At 46.9% G+C, this 11,954-nt stretch overlaps 1 protein-coding gene across 2 annotated transcripts in view; it reads left to right on the plus strand.

Annotated features, from left to right (window-relative positions):
* The window catches only part of ulk2 (unc-51 like autophagy activating kinase 2), a 32,141-nt gene extending 21,889 nt beyond the window's left edge, over window positions 1-10,252 (plus strand). The window contains exons 16-27 of one of the 2 annotated variants that reach the window (XM_076282150.1): window positions 1,655-1,800; window positions 2,197-2,280; window positions 3,232-3,497; window positions 3,684-3,847; window positions 4,035-4,144; window positions 4,615-4,749; window positions 5,191-5,402; window positions 5,742-5,920; window positions 6,311-6,429; window positions 6,860-7,017; window positions 7,112-7,247; window positions 7,464-10,252. In XM_076282150.1, coding sequence (XP_076138265.1) covers window positions 1,655-1,800; window positions 2,197-2,280; window positions 3,232-3,497; window positions 3,684-3,847; window positions 4,035-4,144; window positions 4,615-4,749; window positions 5,191-5,402; window positions 5,742-5,920; window positions 6,311-6,429; window positions 6,860-7,017; window positions 7,112-7,247; window positions 7,464-7,528 — 1,774 coding nt within the window. In that variant the 3' untranslated portion in view covers window positions 7,529-10,252. The remainder of the gene's footprint in view (window positions 1-1,654; window positions 1,801-2,196; window positions 2,281-3,231; window positions 3,498-3,683; window positions 3,848-4,034; window positions 4,145-4,614; window positions 4,750-5,190; window positions 5,403-5,741; window positions 5,921-6,310; window positions 6,430-6,859; window positions 7,018-7,111; window positions 7,248-7,463) is intronic. The other variant, XM_076282151.1, reaches the window with a different exon arrangement.
* Window positions 10,253-11,954: the final 1,702 nt, after the last annotated feature.

An 11,954-nucleotide genomic window follows, 5' to 3' on the forward strand; every position in this document is an offset into this window, starting at 1 on the left:
GCCCAACATTTCAGCTCCAGTTGTGAAGTTATTTATGATGTTTGTACATCCCTTGAGCAGTTGCCTTTTCAACAGCAAGAGATCAGGAGGTCTACATATGACAAAGTCTCATGTGTTTCCTCTGCACAGATTTGTGAAAGTTATATTCTTGCATTGTACCAGCCCATTTGTGAAGCACTGTGCCCCTTGTGGTTAGTTTTTTTTGAGAGCGCTTGTCAGTAAACAGGCCTTGCTCAACTGCAGATATCTGTTCCTTTCAAGTGGGTTGCCATCCTGGAGCATCTGACGGTCTCGTTTCCTCCTGAAGCAGCCGTGTAATTGCGTTAATGTGCCGGCCGGCCAGGAGAGTGTGGGTGTGTGTTTGCCAATGGGAGGTCATGCCAAGACAAAAGTCTTGGGCCTTGAGATGGAGATGATGATGGTGGGGGGTGGGGGGGTGGTTGGGGGGTGGAAGAAAGGAGGCTGGATAAAGAGCCTTTGAGGCCAAGACAGTTTTATTGCACCTCCTTGGACAGCAGACAGAGACGATGTCAGCGGGGGGTACTGGCCCAATGGCCGGACGAGACCTTTAAGAGATTAACATTGTTAGGTGAGCTGAGCACCTCCACCCGCCTCCAGTGGACTCAGTGCCAGCTGGGCGCAACTCCGACTAGGGAGCTGAGGCCTTAGCGTGCCCCAAAAACTGCCATCCCACTTTACTTGGCTGACCTGAGCGTGTTTGTTTGTGTGTTTCTGGGTGTATAAGTATAAGTATAAGTATATATATACTCTTTTGATCCTGTGAGGGAAATTTGGTCTCTGCATTTATCCCAATCCGTGAATTAGTGAAACACACTCAGCACACAGTGAAGTGAAGCACACACTAATCCCGGCGCAGTGAGCTGCCTGCAACAACAGCGGTGCTCGGGGAGCAGTGAGTGGTTAGGTCCCTTGCTCAAAGGCACTTCAGCCATTCTTACTGGTCGGGGTTCGAACCGGCAACCCTCCGGTTACAAGTCCGAAGCGCTAACCAGTAGGCCACTGCTGCCTGTGTCTCAGGGAGAGACTGCTTACAGTCCACCTGACTCCTTCCTGCGTCCTCCTGAGCTAGTCTGGGCAGGATAGCATTCCCTCCTATTTCGGGCCTCCTAAAACGCCCTGGCGAGAGTGGGGACTTGGCGCCACATAGGGGAAATAGAAGGGCGCAGACACACACACACACACACACACACACACACACACACACACATTGGCCTTCCTCCTGACTCAAGCTTGTTTACAGTCTCTGGGGGTTTGAGGTGGTGGTGGTGGTGTGTGTGTGGTGGTCGGGTGGAACAGCTCTCAGATGATCTTTCACGAGGTGGGGCGGCGTCACCTCTTTTTAATTTTAGGACTTCTGTACGTCACACCCGGCTGTGCTTGTGTTGGCAGAGCTGATGGAGAGCTCAGCTGTTCAGGAAGAGCACTGGGGAAAGGCGTGAAACGGACACTCTCCCTTCCTCTTCTCTCTTAACTGCCGCTCGTCATTCAGCTTTTGTGTTGTTGATTTTCATAACGGTTCTTGCCTTAAGGGTGTGATAAGCCGCCAAGCGGAACGTGACTAGACAGGTGACATTGTTGTGTCTGGTTTTTGGTTGGCAAGGTGAGCGACACAGAGTCTGCATTCTGCTTGCAGGTCGGGCACCGTGCGGCGCTCCAACACCAGCCCCATGGGCTTTCCCAAAGTGGGCTCCGGCTCGCCTAGTTCTGCCGAGGTGACCCAGACCCTCGGCCGACGCCTTTCCACCGGGAGCTCCCGGCCCTACTCGCCTTCCCCTCTCGGTAAGAGCTCCTCTGTTTACCTACGGTACCGTATAGCACTGTGCTAAAGTTACAGCCATACTCACGGAAAACAGTGAAACTTGGGTATTTTACTCTACTTTGTTATGTTAATTAAATTTTTTCAAACTTTCCTAAACATACGATTTACACTGTATGTAGGTATGTTTCTGTGAATTTGCTGCCTGCCAAATGTGTGCTCTTTATGTAAGAACTAGTGTTGCTCTCAACCATGGCACAGTGCCAGTAAACTGTTGATGGCTCATAACAAACTTTTAACACATGTATGGATGGGCTTGCTCTGTCTCCCTGTCTAAAAGCCATGATTGTGACCTTATGTCTCTCTTTCTTTGTGTGTGTGTGTGTGTGTGTGTGTGTCTCTGTCTGGCGTTTCTCCAGTGGGCACTATCCCAGAGCAGCTGGGCCACTGTTGCTGTGGACACCCCCAAGGCCATGAGGCACGCAGCCGCAGTTCCTCAGGAGGTCAGTTCTGCTTTAGTGTGTGTGTGTGTGGTGAGTATAAGGTGGTGTGTGTGTGTGTGTGTGTGTGTGTGTGTGTGTGTGTGTGTGTGTGTGTGTGTGTGTGTGTGTGTGTGTGTGTGTGTGTGTGTGTGTGTGTGTGTGTGTGTGTGTGTGTGTGTGTGTGTGTGTGTGTGTGTGTGTGTGTTCTAGATTTGTCTCTTGTTGTGAGTTGTGTGTTGATGCGTGAGAGACACATAGCCCAAGTGGGCTGTCTCCTGTGATGGCTCGTCTCCAGCCCTGCAGCAGGTGTTTTTATGCCCCCCCCTCCCCTGTGGTCCCATTAAAAAAGCACACCAGCCCTCCTTTGTGCCGCCTCCAACTTGCCCCCCACCGATACAGTCCTCGCCGAGTGTTAGTCACTCCGCCTGGGGAACTGGAGTGGTCGCTATGGCAACCAGTCTTTCACTAAAAGCGCCCTGCCTTTCTGGCGGTTCTGAGCCCGATTGATCTCTAGATACAGAACACAGGGGCAGCGTAGTGACGTACGGGAACAAAAGCCATTACGTAACTTCACAGGCTTCTCTTCTGTGCCCCACAAATGAATCTTTGGGTGGCTCATCAAACACTCAGTGGCAGAGCCAGACTGGAGATGGAAAAGAGTCTGGTGTTTGTCCTCAGCAGATATGTAAACGAGCAAGACATTTAGAATGGCAGGACATGGCCTTTCTTTTTTTTTAGCCAGTTCCCATCTTTTTAGCCAGTTCCCATCTTGGCATCTGTGCCAAGTCTAGAAGACCGCCAGGGTATTTTATTACCACAGGAGCTTGAATGGCACGTTAACATCGTTCGTTGAAAAATATCGCCACCTAGTGGCCCAGAGGAGAGACTCGCTTTTTAAATATCCCAGGCTGTGTTAAAGTTGTGGGGAAATATCAGCTATCCCTATCTGAGTAGCTGCCATCTTTTCTCCAGGCTCCCCGTCGTCTCAGCTGCTGGGGACTCGTCTCCAGAGCGCGCCCACGCTCACCGACTTCTACCAGAACAAGCAGAAGCTCCACAAGCAGCTCTCGGACCCCGTGCACCCCACCACGGCCGCCTACCCTACCAGCCACTCCCCGCAGCTGGGTCGCCCTAGCAACCTCGGGACCTCCCCCACCAAACACCTAGGCTCATCTCCGCGCACCTCTGATTGGTTCATGAAGTCTCCTTTGCCCACAATCATTGGCTCTCCGACCAAGGTGAGTGATTGGAGCATTCAAATTGATTCCATAAAGACCCCATCAACTTGTTGAACAGACTTGACTGTCAAAGTAGTTGTATTTGGATGTGAAGCTAGTCGTTCACCATCCATATTATGTCATATGCAACAAGCATGAAAAAGGGAGTGTATGATTCTCATGTAATTATATTTACTCTTCATACAGACAACGGCCCCCTTTAAAATCCCCAAGACCCAGGCCTCCTGTAACCTCATGGCGTTGGCCGACAGCCCCACCCCTCCCAAAACCCTGATGGACGTCCACCACTGCTCCCCCAGCACCGGGGGGCGCCAGTCCACACCAGAGGCCAGTAGGACCACCTTTGGCAGGTGAGCGTCAGCTGACTGTTTTTTTTAATGTGCGAATGGAGGCTACCATTTGCTAGATTCTCTTCCAGATTCCTTAGCTCACACTTCTTCTCAAGCACTCAAATGTACCCCCTCCCCCCATTCTATGAAAGATAATTCTCTGTAATACATGTATTCAAAATTCCCTGTGTGTGTGTGTGCGCTGCAGGTCTGTGAGTACGGGACGGCTGTCGGAGCAGCCCATCCGCATCACCCTCGGGGGTCAGCAGTATCAGGGTAGTACAGATAGCCTGAACACTGAGCGGCCCATGGACACAGGTAAGAACCCACTCCGTCACCTGCTTCCCCAGTGTTTGGTTTACCTTCTCGCTAACATTACACAATTACCTGAGTGTCTCCTACTCAGAAATGTCCACTGTAGCTGTTCTGAAATGTTCATACGGAGTATGTAAACATGAAGAACTGTAATAATGCCAATTCACTGATGATGCAGCAGTGACGTGCACACATCACATGCACACACTTGAGCTTTCTCGCCAACCTTTTTATTGGCCTGCATGAGGCTGTGCTGTGGCTTGTGACTGGCTTGTGTGTGTGTGTTTGTGTGTGTGTGTGGCTGACCCATTGTGTGATGGGTTGCATGTTTGTGTGTGTGAGCTTGTGTGTGAGCTTGTGACTGGCTTGTTATGGACTGCATGTGGGTGTGTGCTTTTGCCAATGAGTGACGGGCTGTGTGTGTGTGTGTGCTCCCCTCCCTCCCCCTTCTCCTGCCCCCCACCCCACCCCAGCCCCTGCAGGGTTGTGCGCTTTGCCCCCCGGCGGGGCCAGTCCTCGCACCGTTCTGTTCACCGTGGGCTCTCCCCCCAGCAGCGGCACCCCTCCCACCTGTAGCCACCTCGGCACCAGGCCGCGCACCACCTCAGGTGAGGGCCCCCCGTCCCGGCTGGTCTCGGCCCGGCCCGGCTCATTCCTGGCCTCGCTGGACATGTCCACACCTCACCCACCCTGCATCATGGGCTGCACTCACACAACACTCACTCCCCCCCACATCCCCAGCTAACTGCTGTCCCACACTCTACTTACAACTGAGCAACAACATTACAAGGATGCTAATATGTTTATGCATTTTGGTTTCTGTGACCGTTGTCCTAGTGTACGCTTAGTGAGAACATACCCAAGGCCAGTCTCGAGAGCATGACCCCACTGACAACAAACTCACTAGCTGACACTACTAAGAATGTCTTCTTACCCAAAACACTTGAAATGGCAAAAGTTGCACTCCGAGAGCATTCAGGGCTCCACTACCAGCCCGTGGTGGTCATCTGCTCTGCTAACAGCCCTGCCTGTGCCCTCTGTGTCTGCAGTAGGATCCAACAGCTCGGCAGGCTCCCTGTGCTCGACCAGCGGCCGCGTCTACATGGGCTCTCCTCCCGGCATGGCCATCGGCACTTCGCCCCCGGGGGCCGAGGCGGCGCCCAGCAGCGTCCGCTACGTCCCCTACGGCACCTCGCCACCCAGCCTGGACGGCTTCATCACGTTCGAGGCCCCTGAGCTGCCCGAGGAGACCCTCATGGAGGTGAGCCATGACAAGAGTGTAAACGTTACAGGACGGCGCTGTTTGTGTACCGCTAATGTCTGTGATAATTATCGTGGTTATGGTTAGGCTAAGGAGGACAAAGTTGGTAGGTGGAAGGAGGATAGTAAATTGTACAAGTAAAGGGTTTTCTTTTTTCTTTGGAAGATGGAGTAGTAGCTTGTAAAGTTGTATTGACCTTTGTAAAGACAAAATGGGTTTGAAGATGTCTGACCCGTACGCCTAAGGCTAAGGTCATCACATTTTTTTGTGTAGCCTGTCTGAAAGGTTAATGTGATTGTGTGTCTGTGTGTGTGTGTCTGTGTGTGTGTGTGTTGACAGAGGGAGCACACAGATACGCTGATGCACCTGCGCATGATGCTGTCGTTCACTGACTGCGTGCTGGAGATTGCGGCGGTGCGGGCTGGGGGCACAGACCTGGGTGTCTCTGCGGCCTCACTGTACCCGCCACAGGAGAGCGTGGTGGTCGACCAGATTAGCCAGCTCAGCAAAGAGTGGGGGTGAGCGAATGACCGAGAGAGAGTGGCCAGAGCATTTAGATGCTGGCGTTACCCGTTACATTTGCACACGATGAGTTCCCATCTCCAGAAGAAGAGCTAATACAGTAAAATAAATCCCTGCATGAGAAGTTTCTCTCGGCTCTTAAGAGTCTGATAAATCACTAAATGCTAATGTAGCTAATTAGCCAAAACTGATGTGTCAGTGCTCCACATTCTAAGCATGGCAAGAGTTGGAAAGTTGCTTTAGTGATTTAGAGACGCATCTGTGCTGACTGTGTTTGCTGAAGTGTGGGAGGCGTGTGTGTGTGTGTGTGTGTGTGTGTGTCTGTGTGTGTGTGTCTGTGTCTTTTTTGTCTTCTCATGCGCGTGCTCTCCTCGGTCTCCCCACAGGCAAGTGGAGCAGCTGGTGCTGTACATGAAGGCAGCTCAGCTCCTGGCCTCGTCCCTGCACCTGGCCAAGGCTCAGATTAAGTCAGCCAAACTCAACCCCTCTTCCGCCGTCAAGCAGGGTGAGTGTATGTCCCATGGCAGAGCCAAGCGGTGCAGAGCAGAGGAGGAGGGGAGGGGAGTGTTTCGCCCTAAATGTGCAGTGACCGCTAAGATAAGCAGCCGTGTGCTGAAATGAAGCATAGTAATGTTGGCGCAACTTTACAGCTGCAGTGTCTGTTTATGTTGCCTATAATCCTACTGTAGCCATATTGAAGAAGTACAATTAAAATTAATTAGGTTTTCTCATTTTATTAATGGTTTCAGTACATTCATGTACTGACATTCTTACTTACTACTCTTCATAGATCATAGATCATAGGCCAACCAGCTAAAAAAAAAATCAGCCTTATAGCCTCATTAAATGTACAAGAAGGTTTCACCAGCAATTCCTTGAGACCACTGCTCCTGTTTGTGTTATGGGCTTCAACTGCTTCTCTTCTGTCCCCACAGTGGTGAAGAGCCTGAACGAGCGCTACAAGAGCTGCATCTCCCTGTGCCGGCGCCTCACCGACAAACTCAACCACTTCTTCTCCGACAAGCAGCGCTTCGTGGACGAGATCAACAGCGTTACGGCCGAGAAACTCATCTACAACCACGCAGTAGAAATGGTAAAGAGTCCGTCATGGCACTATAACCTGCAGTGACATCCTCCATGTGTGTGTGTGTGTGTCCATCTCTAAAGTGTATCCTCTCCCTGTCCAGGTGCAAGCGGCGGCCCTGGATGAGATGTTTCAGCAGACGGAGGACATTGCTTACCGTTACAACAAAGCAGCTATGCTTTTGGAGGGGCTTTCCAAGATCCTGCAGGACCCCGCAGATATTGAGAACGTTGCAAAGTGTGAGTTTCAAAAAGCAAACAAATGCATCAGATTTGTTCCTTTTCGATTCTCACTTATTTTAATATTCTAGTAGCACTCGTCATTTTAAAGTGATTCTAACCAAAACCTGAAGAACACAGCGCTGAAAATATCAATAGGAGACAAATCATAGAGTTTAAACAGCCTTCTTATTCCACCCAAAGTAACGTTCTCCCTCTTTATGTTCCCCTGTGTAGATAAGGCCAGTGTGGACCGGCGGATCTCGGCTCTCTGTTACTGCACAGTCACCCTGTACGAATAGCAGAGCTGCAGCCGCCCCCCAGAGAGATGGACGCCTGTTCTCCCTCTCTCTGAACAGGGACCATTCTCTGGTGCATTCACAGCAGCCAGAGGACAAGCCCACATTCTTCTCGTTTGTAGCAGTTCAAGCACTTATTTTGTTTCTTTCCTTTTTTTAAATTTAGACTGTTTTTAGCGTGTGCGTGCCCCCTCCCCCCCTCCTCCATAAAATGTCATAGAACATTTTTTGTTATGGCACAACGGACTGATTTGCCTGTGCAGGAGATGCACAGGTTTACTACCAAAGATGAAGACGACAGCAAAGATGGTGACTTTTTTTTTTCAAAAGAGAGAGAGCCAGAGGACTGGCATATGAAAGAAGCCGTCTCCTTCACTTTCAGCAACTTTCGTCATCTACTAAAGAACTGGTGAGAAGAATTCACCAGAACTGGTCCGAAAAGGAAAAAGATGATTGACCACAACTTTTAGCTTTTTTTTAATTTTGTCTCTATTTTTTATCATTGGAAAATTCTACAAACTGAAATGCGAGGGAAACGCAACATAAACTTAAATCTCACGATCAAGACTCAATGTTTTAATGCAAATCACCTTATACGTTATACGTATTGTTTTTACGTTGTACCTTATTCTGTTGCCATTATTTATTGGTGTTGGTAAAGGTATGCTGTAGGTAAATGTTGTTACCTGGTCAGATTGATTTGCTTCCCTGCAAGACAGGAAACGGTGTGCTTATCTGACCCTGCAAAATCAATTAGCTGCCAGACAGACCTACACAACACACCACACCACACCACAACACAACTCAACACAACACACACATACAGTCACATGCACACACATGCACACACATGCACACACTCTCAAACAGACATATGCTGAAATTGAAATGCACACCAAATGCACTAAAATCTCACAGGCACACATCATCATCACAGCAGCAACTATTAGGAGCAGAGGAACCTGTAGATTTGTAATTAGCCCTCTTCATTGTTTTTACACAGAAGCACTTTATTAATGATAAATGATGTGTGATATACATATGTAATAAAGAAACACGGAGGATACTTTCCCTGGAAAGCTTGGGAATGTGAAGGCTGCGAGCTGATTGGCTGGTGGAGCGGGGAGAGGAATTCTGATTGGGTGGGTTCCTCCTGGTGCTCCCTCCTTGCCTTCTCCAGCATCTCTCAGCTCTCCCTCTCATTGCCAGATGACCTGCATAAGCCCTGCCACACAGAGCAGATTTATACCCTCAACTCACTCTTACAGGTCATCCATATCACTGGTGTGGTGGTCTGAGATGAACACAATACCTTGGATCTCAGTGAATCTAAAATGAAACATGGCGTCATCTTTTTCTGTGGTTGGGATGATGATCAGGTTTCTCATGGGGGCTCAGACCCCATGACTTAGACAAACAAACTGTCAAACTAAAAGCATGGTCAAAATACTTGAGTAGTTACTTTAAAGAAATCTGAAACATGCTTTTTAAAAAAAAAAAAAAAACATAAAAAATATCTGTATTAATACTGTAGCTAATTTTGGAGACAATTTTGATGTTTGCTACTTGTGTACATATTTGTATGTTGTGCATGTGGTTTGTTTTTCCCCTTTTTTTTGATGGAGTGAGTGCGTGAGAGCACAGCGTGAGACTGGAAGTGGCAAACAGAAACATTGGTTGCGCCTCTCACACAAAGAGTACAATGTTTTTATTTCACTTTGTTGTTGTTGTTATTTGTTTTGTATGGAGATTTGATATCTACCCTTGTACTGCCACGGGTTTTGCTCAAACCCAGAGGCCAACACGTAAGGGAGATACCTCTGGCTCAACAGCATGGCAGCTTTAAACCATCTCTTGTACTGCGACTCTTTTGCCTGAGATGCAGGATGAGATGACCTTTTCAAAAAACAATTCTCAAAATAGTCAGTATCATGTGAAGCCGGGCATGATTACCCAGCATGCACCTGGAGTCCGCCCCCTACCGTGGATGCTGGTGTGCCGCGCTCACTATTGTATTACTATAATGGCACCTCTTGGGTGTGTGAAAGGCCAGTGACGTGACGAGACGTTTTGAGCACATTTAGTGCTTTAGAAGGTAGTGCTCTCACATTGTATATGTATGAATAAATGCCCTGATGTCCATTTGCAGAACTGACTGTGGTGGGCCACGGGCCCTGAAGTGGTGTACTGTATGCTCAGTAGACATATCGGAGTTCCTGTGATATGACTCTCCTGTCCAACCCTTATGAGCGCCTGTGCGCTTTATATAATAATAAAAAAAAGCCTTTGCAACAACACAGAGAGAAGTATGTCTTGCTCTGTGCTTTTTATTCTTATGTAATTTTACCAAATCCTTGCATATCTCTGTAGTAATAGACCACACTCCTACCTTGTATGAGTCTGAGGGGATTGGTGTACAGAGGATGTAGTATAATAAACCGTTGGTACTGAGCACATGTCGTACCCGTAGAGTTTGTAGAATGTATTAACCCTGTCATTATAGCGCCTTCCCTGCTCCAATTGAATGCGTAGTTACCTATGGTCATGGTAAGAGTCTGAGAAGACCATCAAATGCAACTGAATTTCTAAGCTCCTGTTTTCAATTAAAAAAAAAAAATGTTGATGTTTTAATCGATAATGTGTGTTTCACCAGGGGCATCTTTCTTTGTTCTGTGTGGAACTTTAGAAATGCAGCCTTTGTTTATTAAAAAGGAAATTTGGATCAGCTCAGATGTCATGTGTGTTTTCTAGTCTAACAACCATTGTCTCTTGCTTTCTCAAAGTTCACATGGTCATCTAAAGACACAGCGTCCATTACGTCATGACCTATTAATATAAATTAATTGAGTCGCATAAAGATAGTGTATCAAGTGAATATAGGCCTATATAACGTCAAGACATAGTGAATAGGGGTACCCTGAAAATCAATGCATTTTCATTGCAGAAGATACATTTCACCATTTTAAATCAGATGGCTCATTTGAATCATATGGATAGGTTTCAGACAGTGAAAGACCTTATGTACTAAGTACTAAGTACATATATATAATTTTATCAGCCACACATCATAGTATTATGGAGTTTTCAATAAATCTGAATCATGTCTTTTAAATCACATTTAGGGTATACGCTTTTAGAAAATGTATAATCTAGTAATCGTTAATTATTAATTAGCCATAGTTAATAGTTATTTGACTTTCCCAGCTGATACATTGTGGGCCTCTAGTTGAGACATCTCCCACTTTCCTCTTTTACTACTATACTTTATTGAACCATGTCCTATACATATTCCTGTGTTGTATATTGGTGAACCAAGTGCATGGTTGATCCATTTTGGCTTTTAATAAGATTATATAGTATTTTTACTCAATATGTTATACTTATAAGCTTTTAGTGTCCATGCTGTCCACTGAGATCTGTCCATAAGACACATACATGAGGTTATGAGTCATGTGAGCCATCATATTTAAATATGGTTCAAAGGATCATCTGGAATCCATTATGAAAGGGTATATCTATAGCCTATCGATCATTCACAACTGTTGAAAACTCTGTAGCCTACCTTTCGCCCTCCTACACTAACTGCATGGATGGAGGCTACTATATATACTATAGGTCTACATAGAAGGACAAAATATCATGAAAATTAGAAACCACATAATCATAGCATCAACAATATGCATGGTTTGCATGAATGACTTTTCATGACTTTTATGGAGAAAAAAGGTCTGAGATCTGAGATGGTCCTTCAGAAACCTTTATCATATTGGTAGAAACTGAATGCCTTTTTTCATCTGGGCCTATAGCACAAGACACGTGGACCTAAAAGGAATCTGACCTGGTGTGCGAACACTAGACATTGAGGATGTAATTCATGGTGCAAAACATACAGCCTTCATAAGTAAAGCAATACATTTTCTTTAATGATGTAACCATTTGCGTATTGGTTAGTCAACTCTGCAGCGGGCAGTGCTGCTTATAGGTTTTTTAGAGACCTGTCCCTTTGTGACCTCCTCCCCCTGAGCCTGTGTAGGCCAGTAATACAGGCCAGTAATTATGGGCCTGACTGTCTCAAGAAAACATGTTTTACTGTAACTCATTGATCTGTTAACCTAGGCTATCTACATTATTGCAAGGTTTCACTTTGGTTTCTCATTTCTGTTGTCTAATACTCCTAGGCTAATTTACTTATGTGTAAGCCTACTGTACTGTACTGGGGCCAAAGCGGCCTGTTGTTCAGACCAGGTTCAGACCATAGACTGTAGGCCTACAAAGGTTCAGATCAGACCTATGGATCAGACCCACTCTCTTTTCGAAATTGTTAAACAACCTACATGTGTAATGTCTGTAACCCCCATATTATTATTGCTGTATTGTTATTATTGTTGTGATATGTGGGTGTTCACCCAATAAAATGTATTACATAAAA

Source organism: Alosa pseudoharengus, unplaced genomic scaffold (assembly GCF_046254945.1).
Source record: "Alosa pseudoharengus isolate Yale_2024_CS ecotype anadromous, Long Island Sound unplaced genomic scaffold, YU_APseudo_1.1 YU_APseudo_1.1_scf_13, whole genome shotgun sequence".
Classification (NCBI taxonomy): Eukaryota; Metazoa; Chordata; class Actinopteri; order Clupeiformes; family Clupeidae; genus Alosa; species Alosa pseudoharengus.